The sequence below is a fragment of the Antechinus flavipes genome, chromosome 4, assembly GCF_016432865.1.
Source record: "Antechinus flavipes isolate AdamAnt ecotype Samford, QLD, Australia chromosome 4, AdamAnt_v2, whole genome shotgun sequence".
Lineage (NCBI taxonomy): Eukaryota > Metazoa > Chordata > Mammalia > Dasyuromorphia > Dasyuridae > Antechinus > Antechinus flavipes.
Window position 1 is genome coordinate 93,323,162 of NC_067401.1, and position 27,642 is coordinate 93,350,803.

Sequence of the window (27,642 nt, forward strand, 5' to 3'; positions counted from 1 at the left end):
CAAATTTAATCACTCAAATTACAGCTCATCAAATTCTTGAAAATATCTTTATTATGAACTCCCTAAATCTAAATGAACCTCCTACCTTCTTTCTATAGATTAAACATTCTTGTTTCTTTCAATCACACATATAGCATGAATTTAAGGCACTTCACTATCTTGGCTACTCTCTTCTGAACAGAAATTACAAAGCAATTTAACAACTAAGTAACTTCTATGTCAGGATATTTTAGAAATAGTAAAAAAGTAAATGCCTATATGATACTTTGAGAAATAGAAATTAATGGGTACCATTTGCTACTGCAATACTTTAAGAAACAAGAAATTTATAATGGAAAAGTTCTGTACAGAAATCAGTCAATTTACCCTAAGCCACGAATCATAAGCTTCTCTTCTTCTTTGCCCATCCTGACACTTAGTAGAGAACGAATCTGTCCAAGAGATGCCAGCAAGTTGATTGTATCTTCTACTGAGACTCCATTTATGGTATAAGTCTTTGGTAATGCCCGAACTAAACCACCAATTCCATCATATTGGCGATGTAATAACACAAACATAGCCCTCACCAACTCAGGGTCTTCAATGACAGACTCCTGAGCCCATCGGACCATTGTCTCAGAGATCAACTGCTGAAGGGTAGCTAGGAAGACAGGAAAAAAAAAAAAAAGATTAATTCATTTCTATATCCTTATATTATATCTGGTCTTTATTTTAATATGAAATGACTACGAGTATTATGTATAGAAAACAATTCATAAGAGGAATTCTTATAAATGTATATAACATGGTAAATTTAAATAAATCTTCAAAATGCTTTATTTTAGAAATACAAACAAAAAAAATGTTGTCAGTTCCATGCTATGGAAACAATGAATAACTTATATTTGGACACCATAAAAATGTGTAGTTAAAAAAAAACACTCTGAAGGTATCTGAAAAAATTATCCACATTTGTTATAATAGTAAGTGAATTTACTAAAAATAAAATATTTTCATTTATTGACATAAATTTAAAAAATTTTTACATCTTTTAAAAAACTGCAAATCTACAGGTTTTATAGGTATATGTATTCTAGGGAAAATGGATCTATACATTATTGAACTGCTATATATATATATTACATATTCTTATATTTTATTTATATTATATATATTTATTATATATAAATATATATTAAATATGCATTATTAATAACAATGATGATCATTCCAAAGGGAAATTTCATAATCCATTTTAGGGAAAGCACAGTCATAATTTAATTAGTTGAAACTGTTACAAAATTGTAGTGCTTATATCTATGTTTTCTAATTTGAAGGTATATATAAATGTATTATCTCTAGAAAAAGACCTCTTATCTTAAAGTTTTTTTTTGTTTTTTCTCAAAATATTTTTTTATAATGTTATTATTTAGCAATTTTATTAATAGTCACATATAGCATTTATTACTAAATCCTACTCCAATGTCTCATTCTGACATGGTGACTATAACTTCTTGAAGGGAGTAGAGCCAAGATGGTTGAGTAAAGGAATTCATCCAATCTCTCCCCCAAACTGCTTCAAATTCCTTTAAATAAATTTTAGAACATCAGAACACTACCAAAAAAGGAGTAAAACATTTTTTCAGCTGATGGCAACTTAGCAGCTCAGCAGAAAAGGTCTGTGATAGCAGGATGGGTGTCCTGGGGCAGGACATGTGGGTGCAGCCCCAGCCAGACCCAACCTCTGAATTAGCAGCAGTCCTGGTGGCCTTTAGACCTCTCAGCCCAGAAGGTCAGCAGAAAAGGTCTGTGGAACCAGAATGGGAGTCTACTTGGCAATCCCAGCACAGGCTCGCCCCAGCCCTAATTCCAGCTAGGCCCCAGCATCAGTGAGATAGGACCTCTGAATCACTGGCAGTGCTGGGGACTTCTGGACCTCTTAGCCCTGAGATGCCAGGGAGTACTCGGAAATTGGAGCCCCAAGCCAGGCCAACACACTAGACCTTATAGCTACTATGGGAAGGGAACACACTTAACAGCTCCAGGGCAGAAAAGAGGGCTTGTGGTCAGAGTCCTAGAAGGATCTCTGAAAACAGCTGTACAAACCCACTGAAGAGCACCCTCCATCCTGGAAACAGAGTCCTAATTTAACAGAGTTAGTTAAAAGCTGAGTAGTAGGCAAAAAAAATGAGAAGAAAACAACAAAAAAGTTTCTGACCATTGAAAGTTATTTTGATGACAAGGAGGATCACAATACACACTAAGAAGATGATTATAAAATTAAAGCTCCTACATCCAAAGTCTCCAAGAAAAATAAGAATTGGGCTCAGGCCATAGAAAAGCTCAGAAGGGACTTTGAAAATAAAGCAAGGAAGATAGAGGGAAAATTAGGGAAAGAATTGAGAGAGGTGCAAAAGGAAATAAAAAACTAATGAGAAGAATGCCTTAAAAAGCAAGATTGAACAATTGGGAAAGGCAATATAAAAGCTCATTGGGAAAAATAATTTCTTAAAAAATAGAATTGAGTAAATGGAAGTTAATGACTATGAGAAATAGATACAATAAAGCAAAACCAAAAAATAAAAATAATAGAAAAATATGAAATATCTCATTGGAAAAATAATTGACCTAGAAAATAGATCCAGGAGAGATAATTTAAAATTATTGGTCTATCTCAAAGTCATGATCAAAAAGATCATCTTTCAAGAAATTATCAAGGAAAACTGTTCTGATATTCTACAACCAGAGGATAAAATACAAATTAAAAGAATAAACCAATCACCTTCTAAAGAGATCCCACAATAAAACCCCCAGGAATATTATAGCCAAATTCTGTAACTTCTAGGTCAAGGAGAAAATATTGCAAGCATCCAGAAAGAAGCAATTCAAGTACATGGAACCACAATCAAAATAATACAAGATTTAGCAGCTTCTACATTAAGCTGGATGCTTGGAATATGAGAGCAAGGGACTTAGGAATGCAACCAAGAATCACTTACCCAGCAAAACTGAGTATAAATCTTCAGAGGAAAAGGTGGTCATTCAATGAAATAGTGGATTTTCAAGCATTTGTGATAAAAAGACAAGAGTTGAATGAAAAATTTTATTTAAAACACAGAACTCTGAAGAAACATAAGGAGGTAATCAGGAAAGAGATATCATAAGAGACTTGACAAGGTTTATTTGTTTACATTCCTACATAGAAGGTTGATACTTGTAACTCATTAGAAAGTTCTCATTATGGCAGTTAGAAGGAGTACATGTAAACTGAGGGTACAAGTATGAATTGAATATGAAGGGATGATATCTTTTTTTTTAAATGATGAAATTAAGGGATAAGAGAAGAATGTACTTGGAGAAAGGGAAAGGGAGAAGTAGAATGGTGCTAATTACCTACCACTAAAAAAAGGAGTAAGAAAAAGGTTTTATAGTGGAAGTGAAGAAGAGGAGGGTGAAAAAATGAACCTTACTCACATCAGAACTGGCTCAAATAAAAAATAACATACATACTCAATAGGAGTATAGAAATCTATCTTACCCTTCAGGAAAATAGGAGGGGAATGGGATATGGGACGGGTGGGGGGAGGAGAGTGATTAAAAAAAAGAAGGCATATTGGGAGAGGCAATGGTTAGTAGGAAAATACTTTTGAGGAAGTATAGAGTGATAGAAGAGAGAGAGAATAAATGGGAGAAATATAATTAGCAAAAGTCATTATATTAGAAAAAATTCAAAGCAAGTTTCTCTGATTCAATATTATTGTATTCTGGAAAATTATTAGTAGGATGGTCACAAGGGGGGAAAAATCACTTGTAAAGTCCTCCATGAACATAGTAAAATATACTCTATGCAAAGTAATAGCAATGGTCTAGGATGACCAGCTGTAAATGACTTTGTTATTCTCAATAGTACAATCTCTACCTACTCTAATGGACTTATGATGAAAAAAGCTATACATACCCAGAAAAAGAACTGATGGATTCTGAACATAGACCAAAGAATTCTCTATTACTCATTCTCTATCACTTTTTATTTTAATTTAATTATTCCTTAAGGGTTTTTACTTTCAGTAGGGTGAGAGATTTATGTTTTCTTTCATAATTTGTCTGTTATGGAAATGTCTTACATAATTTCATATGTGGTTTCTTAACTGTGGGTAGGAATAAGGGAGAGAATCTAGAATTTGAAAATCTTAAAAACAAATGTGAAAAAATTGTTTTGAATGTAACTAGGGAAAATAATAAATAAAATTTTAAAAAGGTTATATCAGTGAATTATAAATCCTGGCAGATCCTATTAAGTTTTCAAGTACAGCTCTAGAAACAAAATTTTTGTTATTATATCTATTCATTTGTATAATCTGTATACAGATGTATCATCTGTATAAATTCTAAGAATCTCAATACCCAGGGACAGCTATAAAGGTAATCATTTTTTTGAAGCAGCTTATGTCACAGCAGCTAAGGAAATTGTCAATTAAGATAAGAAAAATTGTGATACATAGGTAGTAAGCAATACTTAAGCACTGAAATAGGGATATTTAGGAATATAATAAATGTTATATTATAAAACAGATGTCTTATACTTCTTATAACTCCCCAGGGACCAAAACTCCTTTCCCTAATCACTATTTCTCTATGTGTTGTCTCCCCATATTATAATATAAAGTCCTTGAGGATAGAGATTGGCTCACTTTAAAATTTGTATTCTTTTTAAATTATTAAATAATTATTTAATAATTAATTTATATTAATTATATATAATTTATATTAATAACCGAACAAAATAAATAAATAATTGAAGCTTTTTATTTTCAAAACATATGCAAGAATAATTTTTCAACATTGACCCTTGCAAAGCCAGTGTTCCAATTTTTCCTCCCCTTTCCCCAATTCCCTCCCCTAGATGGCAAGTAATCCAATATATATTAAATATGGTAAAAATATATGCAAATCGAATATAGGTATACATATTTATACAATTATCTTGTTGCACAAGAAAAATCTGATCAAAAAGGAAGAAAAAATGAGAAAGAGAATAAAATGCAAGCCAAACAACAACAAAATAAGTGAAAATGTTATATTGTAATCCACACTTAGTTCCCATAGTCCTCTCTCTGGGTGTAAATGGCTCTTATCATCACAAGATCATTGGAACTGGCCTGCATCATTTCATTGTTGAGAAGAGCTACACCCATCAGAATTGATCATTGTATAACCTTGCCATTGCTATATACAATGATCTGGTTCTGCTCATTTCACTTAGCCTCAGTTCCTATAAGTCTCTCCAGCCCTCTCCGACCATTTCTTATAGAATATACATTGTAAATGTGTGTGTGTGTGTGTGTGTGTGTGTGTGTGTGTGTGTATTCTTATAGAATAATATTCCATAACATCCATATACCATAACTTATTCAGCCATTCTCTGCCTGATGGGCATGCACTCAGTTTTCAATTTCTTGCTACTACAAAAAGGGCTGCCATAAACATTTTTGTACATGTGGGTCCCTTTCCTTCCTTTAACATCTCTAAGTCCAATAGAAACACTAATGGATCAAAAATTATGCACAGTTTGATAGCCCTTTGAACATAATTCCAAATTGCTCACCATAATGGCTGGATCAGTTTACAACACATTAATGTCCCAGTTTTCCTATACCCCTCCAACATTCATCACCATCTTTTCCTGTCATCTTAGTCAATTTGAGAGGTATGCAATGGTATCTCAGAGTTGTCTTAATCTGCCTTTCTCTGATCAAATAGTGATTTAGAGGACCGAGATGGTTTCAATTTCTTCATCTGAAAATTGTCTGTTGATATCCTTTGTCCATTTATCACTTGAATACTTATAAATTTGAGTCAATTCTTTACATATTTTAGAAATAAGGCCTTTCTCAGAACCCTTGAATGTAAAAATGTTTTTCCAATTTATTGCTTCCCTTCTAATCTTGTTTTTTGGTTGTACAAAAACTTTTTACTTAATATAATCAAAATTATGTATTTTATAAATCAGCAATGATTTCCAGCTCTTCTTTGATAACAGATTTCTTCCTTTACAGATCTGAGAGATAAACTATCCTATGTTCTTCCAATTTGCTTATAATATCACTTCTTTAAGTCTAAATTATGAACCCATTTCAACCTTATCTTGGTATATGATGTTAGGTGTGGGTCAATGCCTAGTTTCTGCCCATTTCCCCAGTTTTTTGTCAAATAGTGAATTCTTATCCCAAAAGCTGGGGTCTTTGGGTTTGTCAAACACTAGATTATTATAGTCATTGACTATTTTGAAGTGTGAACCTAACCTATTCTATTGATCAACTACTCTACTTCTTAGCCAAATGGTTTTGATGATTACTGCTTTAGTAATATAGTTTTAAGTCTAGCACAGCTAGGCCACCTTCATTGGCATTTTTTTTTCATTAATTGCCTTGAAATTCTTGATCTTTTGTTCTTCTAGATGAACATTATTATTTTTTCTATAGCTATAAAATAATTTCTTGAGAATTTGATTGGTATGACATTAAATAAGTAGATTAATTTAGGTAGTATTGTCATTTTTCTTATATTCACTCGGCCTACCCAGGAACATTTAATATTTTTCCAATTGAGTAGATCTGATTGTGTAGAAAATGTATTATAGTTATGCTCATATAGTTCCTGAATTTGCCCTGGCAGATAGACTCCCAAATATTTTATATTATTAAGTTATTTCAAATGGAATTTCTCTTTGTTGGACTTTGTTGATAATACATAAAAATGCTGATGATTTATGTGGATTTATTTTGAATCCTACCACTTTGCTAAAGTTGTGAATGGTTTTTAGTATTTTTTAGTTGATTTTCTAGGGTTCTCTAAGTATACCATCATAACATCTGCAAAGAGTGATAATTTGGAATCCTTATTACCTACTCTAATTCCTTTAATCTCTTTCTCTTCTCTTATTGCCAAAGCTAACATTTCTAATACAGTATTGAATAGTAATGGTGATAAGGGGCAACCTTGTTTCACCCTGATCTTATTGGGGATTGTTCTAGTTTGTCCCCATTACATAAGCTTGCTGATGGTTTTAGATAAATGCTACTGATCATTTAAAGGAAAAGTTCATTCAAATAGTTTTCCTAATATTGAACCAGTCCTTCATCCCTGGGATAAATCCTAATTGGTCATAGTTATCCTGGGGATGACTTTATATAATCTCTTTGCTAATATATATTTTTAAGATTTTTGCATCAATATTCATTAGGGAAATTGATCTATGATTTTCTTTCTCTGTTTTGCCCCACCTGGTTTAGGTGTCAGAACCATATCTGTGCATCAAAGGAATTTGGTAGGCTTCCTTCTTTTCCTGTTTTTTTTTTTTTTCAAATGGTTTGCATAGTATTGGAATTAATTGTTCTTTAACTGTTTGGTAGAATTCACATGTAAATCCATCTGGCCCTAAAGATTTTTCTTACGGAGTTAATTAATAGCTTGTTCTATTTCTTCTTCTAAAATGGAACTATTTAAATAATTTATTTCCTCTTCTGTTAATCTGGGCAATCTATATTTTTGTAGGTAATCCTCCATTTCACTTAGATTATCAAATTTATTGACATATAGTTTGGCAAAATAACTCCTAATCACTGCTGAAAAGTTCTCCCTTTTAATTTTTGAGACAAACAATTTAATTTTCTTCTTTCCTTTTTCTAATCAAATTAAAAGGTTTATCTATTTTTTTGATTTTTTTTTCATAAAATCAACTCTTAGTTTTATGAATTAGTTTTCTTTCAATTTTATTAACCTCCCCTTTTATTTTCACAATTTCAAATTTGGTATTTAATTGAGGATTTTTAATTTGTTTGTTTTATAGCCTTTTTAGTTCCAAGCCCAATTCACTTATTTTTTTTTCTTTATTTTATGCAAGTAAGCATATAGAGATATAAAATTTCCCCTAATAATTACTTTGGCAGCAGCCCACAAATTTTGGTATGCTGTCTCATTATTGTCATTCTCTTGGATGAAATTATTGTGTCTATTTTTAAATAGGTTCCATAAACCACTGAGAAAAAAAAAGTATACTCCTCTCTCTCTCCATCCAATCATATCTAACTTTTCTAAAATTCTATTTACCTCCTTACTTCTTTCTTATTTATTTTGTGGTTTGATTTTTTTAGTTCTGAGAGATCAAAGTTGAGAGACCCCACCGATAAAGTTTTGCTGTCTAATTCTTCTTACAGCTCTCTTAATTTCTTCTCTAGGAATCTGGATGCTTTTCCCTTTGATGAATATATATTTTTAGTATTGGTATTACTTCATTATCTATGGTATCCTTTAACAAGATAAAGTTTCCTTCCTTATCTCTTTTAATTAGATCTATTTTTGCTTTTGCTCGATCTGAGATCAGGATCACTATCCCCCCCCCCCTTTTTTTTTTTTAAAACTTTACCCAAAGCATAATAAATTCTGTTCCAGCCTTTTACCTTTATATTAAATTCATTACTCTACTTTGAATGTGTTTCTTGTAAACAACATATTGTAGGATTCTGGCTTTTAATCCAATTTGCTATTTACTTCTGTTTTATGGGAGAGTTCACCTACTCACATTCACACTTAAAATGACTAATTCTGTATTTATCGCCATCTTATTTATCCTAAGTTATGCTTTTCTTTTTCATTTCTCCCTTTCCCTCCTCCCTTGACCACCACCTCCCTCAAACAGTCTTCCCTCTTTGCAGCTCCTCCCCTTTTCTTATATCTTTTCCCTACTTCTTTGGGTTTTCCTCATATTACCCTCCTCTTTTCCTTTCCCCTTTCCTCTCCCACTTCCTATAAAGTGAGACAAGTTTCTCTATAAAACCAAATATTTCTAATATTCTTTCTTTGAGCTAAATCTGATGAAAATAAGATTCACACAATGTTCCATCCCCCTCCCATCTTTTCCTCAATTATAATAGGTCTTTTCTACTTCTTCATGAGATATAATTTCCCTCATTTTACCTCCATTTTCTTCTTTTTCCAATACAATGCTTTTTCCAACTCGTTTCTTTTTTACATTATCACAGTAGACTTAAATTATACCTGCAATCTCTAAGTATACTCATAACAGAGATATAGTTCTCAAGAGGTCTTTCCTTTTTATATTTTTAAGCTTCTCTCAAGGTCTATATTTGGAGATCAAATTTTTTGTTCTGCTCTGGTCTTTTTATCAGAAATCAATGAAATTCATATGTATCATTGAATGTCCATCTTCTTCCCTGAAAGGATAATGCTTAACCTAACTGGATATTTGATTCTTGGCTACAATCCAAGTTACTTTGCCTTTTGGAATATCAGATACAGGCCTTTTGTTCCTTTAACATGGAAGCTGCTGGGTTCTGGGTAATCCTGACTGTAGCTCCTCAATATTTGAATTGTTTCTTTCTGGCTGCTTGCAATATTTTTTCCTTGAGCTAATAATTCTGAAATGTATATTATATTCCTTGGAGTTTTAATTTTGAGGTCTCTTTCAGGAAGTGCTCAGTGAATTCTTTCAATGGCTCTTTTACCTTCTGATTATAGGACATCAGGACAGATTCACTTGATAATTTCCTGAAATCTAATGTTAAGGTTCTTTTTTTCATCATAATTTTCAGGAAGTCAATAATCCTCAGATTGTCTCTCCTAGATCTATGTTCCAAGTCAGTTTTTTTTTTTCCAATGAAGTATTTTACATTTTCTTCTATTTTTAAATTTTTTTTTTATTTTGTTTCACTGATTCTTGATGTCTCATTGAGTCATTCATTTCCATTTATTCAGTTTTAATTTTTAATTAATTATTTTCTTCAGTTACTTTTTTAGGTCTTTTTGTATTAGGCCAATTGAATTTTTAAATGAGTTGTTTTGTTCTATGATTTTTTTTTTCCATTTCACAAACTCAATTTTTCAAGGAGTTGTTCCTTTTCTATTTCAAATTTTATTTTTCAAGTTATTTTATTTTTTCATTTTGTAAAATCTATTTTGTAAAGATTTATTTGGGGGCAGCTAGGTGGCACAGTGGGTATTACACCAGCTCTGAAGTCAGGAAGACCTGAGTTCAAATCTGGCCTCAGACACTTAATATTTCCTAGCTGTGTGACCCAGAGCAAGTCACTTAATCCCAATTGCCTCCAAAAAAAGTTATATGCCTTTTCCATTTCACTAAATCTATTTTGAAAGGAATTTTCTTCAGATAATTTGTTTCCTTTTCCAAACCCTCTTGCAAAGTTCTCATTTTCTTTCCCCATTTTTTTTTCCTTTCTTTTAAGATCCTTTTTGAATTCTTCCAAGACAGCCTTGTGAGATGGGGACCTTTGGAGTTTCATCTGGAGATGATCTTGTTCTAGTGTCCTCGGGTTTTGAAATCTATTCTTCTCTTTTTCCATAAAAATTATCTATGATCAAAGTGCTTTTTTGCTCATTTTTTAAAATAATTGAGGTCTGCTTTAAGGAAAAAGAGGAGATTATCCAAGCTTCCTCTACAGGCTGTGCTGAGTCAGTGCTGACTAACTTCCAGTGCTGGGTGCACATTGCCAGATCGTGATATACTGGGGTTTCTGGGCTCACTATTTGCCTTTTATATTTGTGTTGGATGTCTTACAGCTAATCTACTGATCTACTAGCTTATAACTAGGATAGAGTAGCCAACACAGCTGTAGATTCTGTCTGGGAAATTCCCCAGTGCATGGAAACTACATTGCCTGTGCTCGCCCCACCTCCCTCCTTGCCCGATTGAAACAGACCTATTCTGAAGATCTTCCAAATTATCTTTTGCTGAAAATTTGTTACACTCCAAATCTTTGTGGGTCCTGCAACTCCAAAGCCAGGCTAGAGCCTTAATTTGCTATTAATTTGAGGGATATGGAGAGAGCTCAGAAGGGCTCCACCTTTCACCCTCACCACCTCCCACCCCACTCCATCCCTCACCTCCTGCCCCAGCACTTTTCAAAGTGCCTAGTACATAGTAAACACAACAAGAACTTAATAAATGCTTTTCCATACACAGGAATCATTGAATTTGGAACAATCTGAATCTTCCTAATTGATACTTAGATGAATAACATTGTATGAAAAATGATAGAAATGGCATGTGGGAAAGAACAGAATATAACTGCACACATAAAGTAAATTATTTATAATGTATAATGAGATGGAAAGTCCCACATACATATAATTCATATATGTGTGTGTGTGTGTGTGTGTGTGTGTGTATGTGTGGGCAGATAGATGATGCAATGCATAGTGTATCAGGCCTAAAATCTGGAGGACTTGAGTTCAAATTCACCCTCAGACACTTACTAGTTGTGTGACTCTGGGAAAGTTAATTAATCCTATTTGTCTCAGTTTTCTCATCTGTAAAATGAGCCAGAGAAGGAAATAGCAAATCATTCTAGTATCTTTTCCAAGAAACCTCAAATGGGGTCATGGAGAATCAGGCATGACTGAATAATAATACATGCATGTATACATATAAAATATAATTTTTTCCTAATTTTCTTTCTACTTTTCTGACAGATTCTTCTTAGTTTTCTTTGCTGGATTTTTCTCTAAATTACACCCATTAAATGTGAGTATCTTCCATTTTTTTGTCTTGGACCCTCTTCTCTCCTCTCACTTTACCATTTCACTTGGTGATCTCATCATTTCCACAGATTCAGTTACCATTTTTATGCAGATGAATCTCAAATTTATCCAACCTTAATTTCTCTCCTATGCTCCAGTCTCATATTTTCAACTGCTCAATAGACATCTTAAACTAGATATCCTGCAGACACATTACCAGAACTATTTAACTTTTCTTCCAAACCCTCCCCTCTTCCTAACTTTCCATTTACTACCAAGAGTATCACCATATTCCCAGTGATTTAATGACTTAGGCTATCAAGCTAGATATCACTTTCAACTCCACGCTCTCACCATCATCTCCTCCAATCTAATCAGTTTCAACTCCAACATAACACTTTTTTTCCTGATAATTTCAATTATTTTTAATACACATTACTTTATGAATCATGTTGGGAGAGAAAAATCAGATCAAAAGGGAAAAACCATAGGAGAGAGAGAAAAAAAAACATAAAAAAGAAATGAACATAGCATTATTAATTTACATCCAGTCTCCTTAGTTATTTTTCTGAATGTTGATGACATATTCTGTCCAAAATCTATTGGGATTGCTTTAGATCACCAAACTACTGAGAAAAATCAAGTATTTCATAGTTTATCATTGTACATGCTTGCTGTTATTGTGTACAATATATTCCTGGTTCTCCATGTTTTGACAGCATCAGTTCATATAAATCTTTCCAGGTCTTTATCTTTCTAAAATCAGCTTGTTTATCATTTTTAATAAAATAATAATATGCCATCAATTTCATATATCACAACCTATTCAGCCATTCCACAATTGATGAATATCCAATTCTTTTTCCAATTCTTTGCTACCACAAAAAGAGCTGCTACAAATATTTTTGCATATGTGTGTCCTTTTCGCTCCTTTATGATTTGTATGGGATACAGACTCAATAGTGGTATTCCTGAGTCAAAGAGTATGCACAGTTTGATAGTCCTTTGAACATAGTTCCAGGTTGCTTTCTGGAATGCTTAGATCATTTCACAACTCCACCAACAATGCATTAGTGTCCCAGTTTTCCCACATCCCCGCCAACATTTATCATTATCTTTTCCTGTCATTGTAGTCAATCTGAGGGGTATGCCATATATCTCAGAGTTATTTTAATTTGTATTTCTTTAATCAATAGTGACTTAGAGCATTTTTTCATCTAAATATAGATGGCTTTGATTTTGTCATCTGAAAATTATCTTCATATTCTTTGACCATTTATAAATTAGGGAATGACTGGTATTTTCATAAACTCAAGACAGTTTTTTATATATTTTAGAAATCGATCTTTATCAGAAACACTAGCTGTGAAGATTTTTTTCTCAGCTTTGTATTTCCCATTTAATCTTGCTTATATTGGTTTTGTTTGTGCAAATTTTTTTTTAATTTAATGTAATCAAAGTTTTCCATTTTGCCTTTCATAATGTTCTCTAGTTGTTCTTTGGTCATAAATTCCTTCCTTCTCCAAAGATCTGATAAGTAAATTATCCCTTGCTCTCCTAATTTGTTTATGGAATTCTCTTTTATACCCAAATCTTTTAACTTTATTTGGGTATAGGGTTTGAGATGGAAATTTATGCCAAGTTGTTAACATATTATTTTCCAGTTTTCCCAGCAATTTTTGACAAAAAGTGAGTTCTTTTTCCAGAAGCTAAGTTTGGAGCTTTATCAAATACTAGATTGGTATAGGTCTTGATTTTTGTGTCATATATATCTAATTTTTTCTACTGGTCCACCACTCTATTCCTTAGCCAATATCAAATGGTTCTGATGATTGCTGCTTCATAATTAGTTTAGGTTTGGTACTGCTAAGTGACCCTCCTTTGTATTTTTTTTTTCCATTAATTCCCTTGATATTTGACTTTTTTGTTCTTCCAGATGAATTTTTTTATTTTTTTCTATTCTGTAAAATTGTGTTTTGGCAGTTTGATTGGTATGGCACTGAAAAAGTAGTTCAATTTAGGCAAAATTGTCATTTTTATTATATTAGCTCAGACTACTTATGAGCAATTGATATTTTTCTAATTGTTTAGATATGACTTTGTGTGAGAAATGTTTTGTAATTGTGTTCATACAGTTTTGGCACATAGATCCCCAGGTATTTTTTCTTCAGAAACTTTAAATGGAATTTCTCTCTCTCTCTTCCTGATGTGCTTTGTCAGTTATAGAAATGCTAATGATTTGTGTGGGTTTATTTCATATTCTACAATCTTGCTAGAGCTCTAGTTTCCAGTAGGTTTTTGCATGGTTTTCTAGGATTTTCCAAATATATCATCATATCATCTGCAAAGAATGATAGTTTTATTTCTTCATTAATTTTTCTTTTAGCATATCTAAAGCCAACATTTCTAGTACAAGGTTGAATGATAATGGTGATAATGGGCATCCTTGTTTCATTCTCAGAACTTATTAGTTATGTATCCAACTTCTCTCCACTACAAATAATAATGCTGTAGATTTTAGATAGATACTGCTTATTACTTTAAGTAAAGCTCCCTTTATCCCTACATTCTCCAACGTTTTTACTAGGAATTGTCGAAAGATTTTTCTGCATCTATTGAGATAATGTATGATTTCTGTTGGTTTTGTTATTGATATGGTCAATTATGGAAATAGTTTTTCTGATATCAAATCAGCCCTGCATTTCTGGTATAAATCTCACATGATCATAGTATATTATCCTGCTGATAAGTTGCTATGAATCTCTTTGGTAATATTTTATTTAAAAAAATTGGATCAATATTTATTAGGGAGCTTAGTCTGTAATTTTTTTTCTCTGTTCTGGGCCTTCCTGGTTTAAGTATCAGTACCATGTTAATATCATAGAAGGAATTTGGCAGTATTCCTTCTTTATCTATTTTTACATAGTATTGGAATGAATTGTTCTTCAAATATTTGGTAGAATTCACTTGTGAATCCATCTGGTCCTGGAGATTTTTTCTTAGGGAGTTCATTAATGGTTTGTTCAATTTTTTTTCCTAAAATGGGACTATTTAAATAAAATATGTGCTCTTCTGTTAATCTGTACAATTTATATTTTTGTCAATATTTATTCATTTTGGTTAAATTGTCAGATTTGCTGCCATTGAGTTAAGCAAAATAGCTTCTAATTATTGCTTTAATTTCTTTTTTCATTGGTGGTAAATTCACCCTTTCATTTTTGATGCTGGCGATTTAGTTTTTTTTTTCTTTTTTCTAATCCAATTAACCAAAGATGTATTTATTTTGTTCATTTTTTCATAAAATCACACTGTTTTATTAATTAGTTCAATAGTTTTCTTAAGTCTAAATTTTATTAATTTTTCCTTTGAGTTTCAGAATTTCAAATTTGGTATTTAATTGGGAGTTTTTCATTTGTTATTTTTCTGGTTTTTTAGTTGCATGCACAATTCGTTATCTCTTTCTCTATTTTATTCATATAACTATTTAGAGATATAAAGTTTCCCCTAAGAACTGCTTTGGCTGCATCTCATAGGTTTTGGCATGTTGTCTCATTATTGTTATTCTCTTGGATAAAATTATAGATTGTTTCTGTGATTTATTCTTTGACTCATTTTTTAATAATTAGATTATTTAATTTCCAATTGATTTCCCTGTCCTGTTATTGAACATAATTTTCATTGCACTGTGGTCTGAGAAGGAAGCACTTACTATTTTTGCCTTTTTGCATTTGATTGTGAGGTTTTTATCCCCTAATAAAGGTCAATTTTTGTGAAGATGCCATGTATTGCCAAGAAAAAGGTGTATTTTTTTCTGTCCCTATTCAATTTTCTACAGTAGTCTATATCTTGGTTTTTTAGAATTCTATTACCCCCCTAATTTTTTTTTCTTGTTTATTTTGTGGTTAGATTTGTCTGATTCTGAGAGGGGAAGGTTGAGCTCCTCTACAATATAGTTTTACTATCTATTTCTTCCTGGCTTAAAAATCTTTTCTAGGAATTTAGCTGCTCTACCATTTGATGTTTAAACATTTAATATCATTACTACTTTTTTTATGGTACCCTTTACTTCCCTTCCTTATCTCTTTTAATAAAATCCTTTTTTTACTTTTATTTTATCTGAGATCAGAATTGCTACCCCTACTTTTTCTGCTTTCAGTTGAAGAAAATAATAAGTTGTTTTCCAGCTTTTCACCTTTACTCTGTATATCTCTCTGTGTCAAATGTATTTCTTGTAAACAACATACTGTTTTTTAATCCACTCTGTTATTTATTTCTGTTTTATGGGAGAGTTAATCCTATTCATATTCACAGTTATGATTACCAGTTCTGTATTTCTTTCCATTCCATTTTCTTCCCTGTATATAATTTAGTTATCTCTTTCCACCCCTTTCTTAGTCCAGTTTTTTTTTTTTTACCTGCCTCACCTACTACCTTATCTTCTATCACCCTTTTCCACTTTTATCTTATCTTTTCCCCTAGTGCATCTGCCCTCCCTTCTGTCCTACCCCTCCTTTTTTTCCCTCTTTTTCCTTCTACTTATTTATAGGATTAGATAAATTACTATACCCAATTGGATAATTAAGTTATTCCCTTTTAGAACCAAAACTGATGAGAGCAAGCTTCAGACAATGCCAATCCTTGCCCTTATTTCTTTAAATTGTAATATGTTTTTTGCACCTCTTTATGTAAACAAATTGTGCCACTATACCTCCCCTGTCTTCTTTTTCAAGTACTGATCTTTTTCCACTCCATAATGTCTTTTTTTGATGTCATCATATCAGAGTTGTGATGTCATCACAACCACAAAGTCCATGTTGTGCCCCACTCTGTCTGCCCCATAAAATATCAGTTTAACCATTAAATAATATATATTTCCCCCATTTACCTTTCTATGCTTCTCTGGAGTTCTGTGTTTGTAGATTAAATTTTCTGTTTATTTTTGTTTTTTTCAATAGAAATGATTGAAAGTTTCTTATTTCATTGAAGCTCCATTGCCTCCCCTGAAGATGATGCTCAGTCTAGCTGCATAGTTAATTCTTGGTGTAATCCTAGTTCCTTTGCCTTCTGGAATATGAAACTCCAGGTCCTCTAATTCTTTCTTGTAGAAGCTGCCAGATCCTGGATAATCCTACAGTTGCTCTTGGATATTTGAATTGTTTTTGTCTGGCAGCTTGTTGTATTTTTTTCCTTAAGGTTATAGTTCTGCAGATTCATTTCCTTGTGGGATTTCTTACTGAAGGTGATTAATGGATTCTTTCAATGAGTATTTCAATGAGTTTCTAGAAAATTGGGGCAGTTTTCCTTAATGACCTCCTATAGAATACAATCCAGGCTCTTTTTTTGGTAATGGCCTTCAGGTAAGCCAATAATTTTTAAATTATCTCTTCTGGATCTGTTTTCCAGGTCAGTTGTTTTGCCAAGCAGGTTTTTATAATTTCTTCTATTTTTTCATTCTTTTTAGTTTCCTTGACTGATTCTTGCTGTTTCATAGACTCATTAGCTTCTATTTGCCCTGTTCTCATTTTTGATGTGTGATTTTCTTCAGTTAGCTTTTGTATCTCTTTTTCCATTTGATTAATTCTAGTTTTTAAGGAGTTGTTTTTTTTCAGACAATTTTTGTCCTCCCTGTTCTAAGCTGTTGACTCTCTTGTGCATACATTTCATCTCCTTTTTCATTTTTTCTTCTACCTCTCTAATTTGCCTTTTAAAATTTTTTATGACTGCTAAATCTCTTTGGGCCTGACACCAATTCATATCATTCTTTGAGATTTCTTCTATATACATTTTGCCCTTGACTAAGTTTGCATTTTGTTCTGTCCGGTCACCATAGTAGCTTTTCTATGGCCAAGGGCCTTTTCTGTTTCATGCTCATTTTCTTTCCTTTTCTTTTGGAATTTCCTCTTTTTTCACTTTTATGGTTGAGCACTGCTCTTGGGATAAAGGGGACACTATCCCAAGCTTCCTGTGTGGCTCTGAGCCTTGACTTTGAGCTCAGGATTCCCTTGTGCTTACAGGAGTTGCTTTGCTCTCTCTTTTTACGAAATAGTCTAGTTTCCTAGAGTTTGCTGCCTCATTGATTTGCTCCTCTACTGAACCAGGACTGAGGATTTCAGTTGTTGATTTTCTGTGATTAAGACCTTTTACCAGCTCTCCCAGAGTCTATCTGATCATCCTTTTCACCCCAATGAGATTGACCTTTCTTGAAATTTTTTTCTGTCTTGAGCTTGATAGTGGTTTTATTCCATCAGACTCTGTTCAGAAGCTAGGTTCATATGGTTTTTAAGGGAAATTTGGAGAGCTCTAGCAGCTTCCTGACTTTACTATGCCATCTTGGCTCCACCCCTTAGTCCATAACCCCTTCTTATATGTTCCCTTCTTTCCTCTGACACTGCACCCATCCTAGCACAGATCCTCATCACCTCACACCTAGACTATTGCAACAGCCTGCTAGCTGATCTCTCTGCTTCTAGTTAATGCTAACTTAATGTCTGCACATCAATTTGCTGTTAAAGTATACTTCCTAAAGTGAAAGCCTAACCATATCACAAATGCATACAAACTCCCCACTCAATAAACTCCAGTTTCTCCTCATCATCTGCAAGATCAATTATAAAATTCTCTGTTGGTGTTCAAAACTCTTAATAACCTGCTCCTCATACACATATCTTTCTCACTTTCTTATGCTCTATATTCCTCAGCCCCTTCTATCTCAAGTACTCTGTCTCAGTGAGTGGCCCAAACCCATTTTCAAAAGCAAGAAAGAGAATTCTAAGAAGAAACTTTGATGTTTAAGGAACACACAACTTAGTAGAAAAAAATGGAAAGTTGAGCCTCACAAAGTTATCAAGTCACTAGAGAATTTTCCATTCATGAAAAAGCTCCAGAGGTTTGAGAGGAACCAGTTATAGAAGACAACCAGTAACAGCCATTTAACAGTTTATAAAAGGACCACATCCTCCCCCCAATTAGCAAGCTGAAAGAAGTAACAGATATGCAACTCCAGGAATTTCGACCAAAAAAAAACCACCAACCAGCTGCACCAAGAACACTCAAAATAGACACTGGTTCCACATGAGACACCCCCCCCCCCAAAGAAACCTCCAAATATCCGACAACTCCTCTCCAAACAAAGGGGACTCTAGCCCAGAGAAAAGAGAGAAATGAACCAAAAGACAACTTTGCCTTTGCCCAAAACAACCCAGAAGCACCATCCAGACACCACAGGTCATGGACAGTCCCTGTTCAGGCCCAGGAAAGCAAACCAAGAGCCAAGATGATGAGAATGATCAGCTTCCACCACCAACTAGCTCAGACACAGGGGCAAAGAGGCCATCAGACCACAAAAAGCTTTCCCACATGATCTGCGATCCTACCAATCTGGGAAACCAGAGATGACCCAGAACTAGCCACACCCACAGACAAGTGCAACACAGGGCACCATTCTCCCAAAAAAACAACAACACACATGCTCATTAATACACAAGAAGTCCCCCAAGACTGAATCATACCTGTCACTGTACTACACCTATAGCACAACATCTGTCATCTGTGTACTCCTCCATCCATTCCCTATAGGCAAATAAACCACCAATCACATTCATGACTATCCCCAGAGTCTACCAATATTGCTGTGTCCAGGGCACCGGGAGCCTTACTTGGCTGTTCGTAGCCATCCCCTATGTTGGACAAATATTCATGTGCCCCTGTCACCCAAACGTCCAATTGTTGAAGCACCCTACTAAGAGATACCCAACATAGTGCCTATACTGTTCATGATCACTGCAGCCAAGCCCCCTAGCATCTTCACTGGCTTCCCTCTCCCCAGGCTGCTGCTGGCTTCCACCCCACCCCACCAGCTCCACCAAGGCACCCATGACATCATCCCCCAACCCAGTCACCTCCCACATAGTTGAGAATAAAGGAGCCCAGTCAATGAGAGTCGTGTCCCTCTACAAAGCCTTCTCTGAAAACTACTTCCTGTCCTTGAAGTATACCTTTTATCTCTTTACAATATTTTAATTTGTTGTGTCCACAACCCATCTCCCATTACATTGCAAGCTTATTTTGTTAGGGACTTTTTTTTTTATTTTTGTATTTACAGCATTGTCTAGCATATAGTAAGTATTTATTTACATGATTACTGACTTACTAATAGCTTATAATTAACAAGACTTTTGGAATATTCTGTATTGTATATTTTCAATAGGGGAAAAAATTCTATTATAAAAATAAAAATACCATTTATTCGAAGAAAAAAAATTGTCTAGGTAAATAAGGTACCCAGCTTATTTTGTTATTCTTCAACTTTCCCTCAGTTTTTGCCATCTAATAAAAACTGAGGTTCCCTAAGCTTAAATATATAATTCTTGAAAAGCAAGAGCAAAGTTTAAAGCTCTGCTATTTTTCCTATTGGTTAGTTCTACCTAACTTTGATTAATACCGCTAAAAGCTATAGGCCCCCTAGTGTTAACTTTGATATTTCAATTATCATATGCTTATTCTCTTGGTAAGACTGAGTCTTATTTTTCTAACTAATGGCTGTTAAAGAAAAAAAAATATGCTTTAGCAAAAGCAAAATCCTATACTTGGCATTATTTCCTACTTGTTTTGTCTCAAAGTTAAGAGCAATTGTCCAGCAACTCTGTTTTGTCATTTATTTTAATTCTCCAATTAAAGAAAAAAAAATGGGAGGCCTTTTTTCCCTCTAGAATTTCTACTTACATATATCCTTTGTCTGCTCTACAATTTTGGTCTACATTAATGATTCTTTTCCCCCCTACACAATGAGAAGACGATTACTTATCCCTTCTGCCAGAAAATCTTAACTGTTAGTGAAAAATATTCTTATTGAACATAACTTCTTCAATTTTTCTTCAAGTGATATAGTAATATTCTTTAAATAAGTAAGGAGTATAGCTTTTAGAACAAATTAATTGAAGCTCAGATAACTTAATGAAACACAAGTGATTCAAGGAAACTGTTATATCTCATTTTTGCATATTCTAATAGATTTAAAGATCAGTTATTTAAGAAATATGTCTAAGCCAATAAAAGAAGTAAACAACCCCTCTTTTTTTTAAGAAGATGAAAATCTTTTCAAGGTATTAAAATCAATAACAGAGAGTTCCTACAAAACATGATTAATTTGAATCACTAGAAGTTCATGGTACCCAAGCAAGAAGAAAACTAAGATTTTCATTTTTCATTGTTTATCTCTCCTTCCAGGGTTATACCTTCTATTTTTAGAGTGAAATATATACCAAAAGAAGCATATCATGTTACTACAAACTTTATCATTTGTTTTAAATTCAATCAATTTAAGGTATTTAAAACTTTCAAAATGATAAAATTTTTAAGAATTGTAAGACTCATAGCTCAACTCACTGACAAAATTAACAATAATTCTTTAGAGGCTGCAATTTTTTTACTACATTGTAACAAGATGAAGATAGGCAAGAGGAAAAGAAAAAACAAAACTAACAAGTAGACTGATTTTAGAGAGGTTATTTTTCAATTACCGCACACTTCAGGTCAGCTTTGTCTGACCCTTCAGAATCAGCTTTTTTAGGAGTTAACTGAATTTTGAAGATTAGTTCTTGTAGGGAATTGAAATGTCATTTTAAAAAAAAAGTTACATAATTTATTTTTTTAAGCATTTCCATTTAATACTGCTTACAGGGTTTTCTGGAGTCATTTTCAACTGGTTTCTCTGTCTGTTTCTTCTTTAGGTATGTCACTTTCTCTACCAAATAAAGCAGTCGTCCTCTAATTGTTAAATCACTGTTTCCATCCAGACCTCCATCTTCATCCAATTCAATTCCTAAAATATAAAATCCATAAGAGTAATACAAATGAACTATCTTCTGAAAATGGAAACTGGCAGCATACCTGTTTATATTAAGTGAAAGTGATTTTCACCAGCATGGAGCATAACCAGAGATGTGATCAAAACTTTAGCCGAGAGAATACTCATGTATAGTACCTTCCCACTATGAAATAACACTAGCAGCTACATCTTTGCCTCTTGAGGGCATAATCCACCCATAAGTTAACTCATTTATGACTATGGTTTTCTTGTTATCAAGAAAGGAAGTGTACATAAAGTACTTAAGAATTATCATTATTGGTATGCAAAATATCTTGAGCCCAGGCAATATGAGTCAAGCAGGAGATCCTTCATTATTCTAGGATGTTTCTCAACCATACAAACTAGTGCTATTGATGCCATGTTTAAGGATTCTCTGCCAGCCCAGATTCTGGACCCTGGGAGCAATTAACCTCTACCTACAAAACCTTCTGACTTTTCAGTATTGCCTTATTCTTCTAATCTTCCTCATAATTCCTCTCTACTGATCAAAGTTTTGGTTCTCACTAATTCAGTTAATTTCAATGTTAAGTGTTAGTAAAAAAACTCTTTGATTATCCATTTTAAATAATTCACAAAAAGTATCCATGAATGATATAGTCCTGAAAATCTGGGCTATATTAGTTTAGAGGAGAAATTAAGTAAATAAAATGAATCTTTAATCATTGGAATATATGTGACAGGTATTTTAGATGAGAGTGCTCTCAATACTCCCTAGCTCCTGCCCCTCCCCCCCATTTAATCTCCAACAAGTAATAATAGGGGTTTATCTATTTTACACCCTATTTCTAATAGTTTTATATATACATATGGATACAAACTGAATGAAATGCTGGTTGGTCATTTTCAATTACTGAAGAATATGATTTACAGAAATTCTTTTCAAAACAAGCTGTTTGAAATTTAGAATAGTTATTTTTATAGAAACATCATTATAAATAATTTCTATGACAGCCCACATAATCAGGGTCAGCTATAGTATTAAGAAAACTATAAATTCTAACCATTATTTATAGCAACTTTTCAAGGAGAAAACTAATTCCAGATTTCAACTTAATATCATAGGAACCTTAAAAATAGGGGTGATAAATCTTCCTTATGTTCCATATAAAGTCACATCAGCAGCTTTAGAACTCTGAAGCTCATATAGCCACAAAGACGGAGAATTAATCCCTAGAACCAATTGCTGAAAGCATACCTAAAATAATGCAAACAACAGATAGCAAGCCTGTCATATACATACAATGTTATATATTTCTTAACTGTTCCACTATTAATAAGCTACTTATCTGTATCAATGAATGGAGTTACCCAATTAAGCATTTCACAACCTAAAAACAGCATAGGTCTGGACAAAAAAATATTGTACCAAATACCATGAAAGATAATTGTATAATACGGAAAAAAGAGATAAGTGAGTCAAGGATAAATATCCAATTTTCTTATTATGAAAAAAAACTACAAAACAAATTCCAGCAACAAATCCCAAATGCACATGAAATATAATCATGGTGAAAGTTATATGTAATTTGGAATTACCTCTAACAATCTTGATAGTCAGTGTATATTTTGCTGAGTTTCTAAAAAAACTACTTAGGGAAAGTTATAGAATAATTTTACAACAAAATTCAAAATTTTAAAGCAAAAGAATAGTGAATTGAAATATTTATTTGAAAATATTAGATTATGTATAAAGAAACAAAAATTATTATCTTGCAAGTAATTATAGTGTTTCCAATAAAAAACAATAATTGAAAGCAAATATTCTAATCTTTTTCAACAAATTGTATATGTTATTAAAATGATATATACAAAAAATTTGAAAATTTGTGAATTTTGAAATTAGCTTTATGTAAATTGATACCCTTGGTACTGTTTTTTAAATCACCTCTAAAGAATTTAGTATGAGAATTCTGCTGAATTCTTTATGTAAAGTGAACTATAATTCTGAAAAAGAACCAGTGAATTATAATTCTGAAAAAGAACCAATAATTAAACTACAACATATTTGGAGCGACTTGAATAATGAGTAAGTGAAAGAAAAGGAGATGTTTAGGCTAGGAAAAGAAGGACGCAAGAGCTGTTTACAAAAATACAAAGTATTTTGATTTATAAACAGGATTAGACTTTTCTGGACCAAAAAAATGGCATTTAGAAAAAAGCATATTTGAACTCAATATCAGAAACAATTCTCTTACAGTTAAATACACTCAAAATTAAATGAATTGTCTTGCTTTGAGAATATTAATAAAGCTTTTCCTCAGTGAAAACAATGAAGAGTAAAAAGTTAGGTGACCATTGGCCAGTACTAGCCTAAGTGTCAGATTATGGTCTCTTTAAACAAGAATCTTTAAACATGACTCAGTCAATCAGTGCTTTTATATGAAATGATACACTTTCCATTTTACCATATTTGTTGTCTAGATAATTACTTGGGGATTTAAAAATTGCCAGAATAACATATATCTTGGATTGCTTGAACCTAGTTTCCTATTTTCTGCCAAATGTCCCCTGAGTTCCAAAATTCTTTCATATGTTAAATCAAATGATACAATATGTTTTCATCCAATCTGAGTGAGCATCATTCAAATAAAATCAAAATCTCTCAGTTGTATATGATTAACTACTTAAGAAAAAAGAATTTGTTATACTTAATCTAGTTGGGTTGCTCTCCCAACAAAACTGAAGAATTTGAACCTCCATCAACAAAACTGAAGAATTTGAAATAACTGTGAAAAGTTACACAGCCCATTCCTCTTTTAAACCATATTAGAAACCACATTTCATTTTTAGCAACATTTAACAAACAATTAAGTACCAATTCTGTGTTAGATATTGTGATACAAAGAAGGAAAACAACATTACCACAATGTGTCATCAAATCTTCATGGAAGTCTAAGAGTTGATCCCTAATATCTTCTGGACACGGACATTCATTTTTCTCATCCTTAAAATTCAGGAGCATATTGATCTGACAGAAAAGAAGATAACAAAATGTGAAACAAAATTTGAATCTCTTAAAATATTTTAGAAAAGATATGAGGGAAGAAACTTCAAAGGAAAAACAAAGAAATATCTTTTAACCTGGTAAAGGAATAAAGAGTTTTCAAAATCTCTTGCATATACAATTTAATTCTTGCCTACTTGGTTATTATAAAAGAAATGCCAATCAGTGAAAAAAATTACATAGGCTTAAATTATTACCAAGTTTCATAACACTAAAGAGTGATCATGTGGAATTAACTTTCTTTTTTTCCTAACTCCCTTCTACTAAAATCATTTGAACGTTTAGAATATCTCAGTAATATAATAACAAAGGGGAAGGTAGGTAGCACAGCAGATAAAGCCCAGGGCTAAAAATGAGGAATACCTGCTCATCTTAATGAGTTCAAATCTAGTCTCAGACATTTCAAATCTAGTCTCAGACATTTCCTAGCTGTGTGACCCTGGACAAATAATTTAACCTTATTTTCCTCAGTGCCTCATCTGTAATATGAGCTAGTCAAGGAGATGGCAAACCATTCTAGTAACTTTGCTAAGAAAACCCCAAATGGAGTCACAAAGAACTGAACAGAACTCAAACAACTCAAGAGAATGTCCTAATCTTCACTGATTCCTATTGCATAACTGTGTACAGAAATTTTCTTCAAGATTAAATAAGGATTTTAAAGTAATCTGAAACTCCCATAACAAGTAAAGTCTCAAAAAGACAAGACCATTGCCCCAAAGAGAAAAGTAATGTAAAGAAATTATTATACCAGAACATAAGATGCATTATATTATATATAATTTAATTTTTCTTGACAAAAATCTGAATAAACAGAAAAGAAGAATTTTCATTTCAGCTGGCTAGACTGTACCTGCTCTTGAGGTGGAGATCGAAATTCCTTTGTTTTCCTAGCTGTTAATGCTGCAGACATGTTTAAAGCTTGCATAACTTCATTATATCGAAAACGTTGATTATCTTGAAGCTTTGCTACAAAATCATCTGAGAAGGCAACAATGGCTTCTATCCTGTGCCGTACCTGGCAATCACAGAGGTACTGAAGTAGAAGACACATCTGAAATGACAAGTAAGATCACCACAATTAATTTCTCAAATTAAGATTAAAATTATCCTATGGAGTATGTATGTAACTGAAGTATGTATGTAATTATATTAGGTGAATATATATAGAATGTGTAATATATATATATATATATATATATATATAGAGAGAGAGAGAGAGAGAGAGAGAGAGAGAGAGAGAGAGAGAGAAAGAGAGAGATATTAGCATTTATACACATTTATAAACCCAATAAATCTTCTTTTTGCCATTTAAATATCTTCACAATATGGCACAAATCTACCCTTCCAGCCCTAAAACACTTGCCTTTATATATACTACATTCCAGTCAAACCTGTCTTCATGTATTCTACTATGTCTACACTCCACCTCCCATCTAGACATGAGAGGACAGCCAATACAAAAGCTTGTATCTGGGCCTCTGCATTAACCAACCTTCTATAACTAGGATTTACTCTCTTCTCCCCTACATCTATTAGAGTTCCTTAGTTTCTTTCAAGTCTCAGTTTAGAGATTACCTTCTATATAAGTTTTTCCTGATTCTACAATTACTAGTACCTTTTTCCAAAAGTATTTTATATCCTCTTTGTATGTATATTTATGCCTCAATATGTGTATACATTCTTCCCTGCCTCGATAGTAAGCTTCTAGAGGGCAGAGTCCATTTCATTTTTGTCTTTGTTTCCATGGTGCCTAGGACAGAACTGATGCTATGCATATATGTATATCAGTTTCTGTGTGTGTGTGTGTAGACACACACATGTGTTATATGTAGACCACAACATTATATGTTATGTGTGTATATTTGCATTGTTTATATGTATACAATACATATACATGCAAATTTTCAAACCTACATCAGAATCTGACAATCTATTACCAGAGAGAGTTAATATAAAAATTCTAAATCTCATAGAAAGAATCACTGAGAAATTTTCCTAAATTCCACAAAATTACCTGCAATTTAACAGGCTCAGGAAGTTTCATTTGGAGCAAGCCTTCCTTGGGCATCTTTCTTCCTTTGGTCTCTTCTTCACTTCCCCCTTCCAACACTGGTTCTTCAATGTTATGTTCCTTTTCCAGGACTTCATTCTCTTCCTCCTGACTGGCAGCTTCTTTAAACACACTGGGTTCAATCAGCTGCAAAATGTGTTTCAAGTCCTCATTATTAAAGATCCCCATGATTAATAGGGTGTAGAAAAGTTTAATGAGAGGGACAAAGAGGAATTCAGTGGTCCCCCCTACTGGATCCCGAGCATGGAGACTTCCCTCCTTAACAGCTTCTGTCAGCATTTGTATGGTCTTGGATTTTAAGATGTCCAGTGGGAATTCAGGGCTATATTGGTAGTACTCACTACTAATGCTTACAAAACTAGGAGATGAAAATTGCATTCTTGGCCTCAGAGAAGTGCTGAGACCTATCCCTGGGAGGCCATGCTTTTTGTTCTCATCAGGGAAGAGGGTGATACTCTTTGTCTCATCTGTCATGGGGACAATGAATTCATTGTTCATCATCAACCTGGCTGTAGCATAGGAGCTAAGATGAATGTCAATCAGCAGGTCATAATAGCCTGTGCGCAACAGGCCTGGCATGTACTTGTTCTCAATGGCATAGAGAAGCTGGGGTTCATCCACATGGCTACATAAGGCATGGGCCACTCTGTTGTTCCCAAGAGCACAGACAGCTGAGTACAAGCGAAGAGTATGATAGTGAAACTTCAATAATTCTTCTTGTTCCGTCAATTCTAATATATCTACAGACCTGCAAAAGGTTATAGTTATTAGCAACAAGCTTAAAAATGTTTAAAATTCTGCATTACAGAAAAATTTTGGAAAAGTAGATATAAAGTTATGCACATAAATATTAATAGTGTTTCAATATCAATAGTTGAGCAACTGTAATTGCTTTTAACAAGAATAAAAATCTGAACATCTAAAATATTTATTAAATACATAAATAAAATAATTAAAATGAAATTTAACAAACCTAATTTATTTACATATTAAATGTTAAATATTATATTATTATATATATTAAAATATTTAAAATATATATTTATATATATTAAATATTAAAAATATTTAATATATATTAAAACATTTATCCATATTATAAAATATGCAATTTTTTTAACAAAAGAAATACAGTTCAGGTGCTATTTAAACAATGCTATC

General features: G+C 32.9%; 1 protein-coding gene across 1 annotated transcript in view; it reads right to left on the reverse strand.

Annotated features, from left to right (window-relative positions):
* RYR2 (ryanodine receptor 2) overlaps positions 1-27,642 on the reverse strand; it is a 522,738-nt gene that overhangs the window by 261,615 nt on the left and 233,481 nt on the right. The window contains exons 38-42 of the mRNA XM_051996568.1: positions 26,425-27,229; positions 25,261-25,461; positions 24,266-24,371; positions 21,212-21,355; positions 367-640 (exon numbers count right to left, since the gene is read on the reverse strand). Of these exons, the coding sequence (XP_051852528.1) occupies positions 367-640; positions 21,212-21,355; positions 24,266-24,371; positions 25,261-25,461; positions 26,425-27,229 (1,530 nt within the window). The remainder of the gene's footprint in view (positions 1-366; positions 641-21,211; positions 21,356-24,265; positions 24,372-25,260; positions 25,462-26,424; positions 27,230-27,642) is intronic.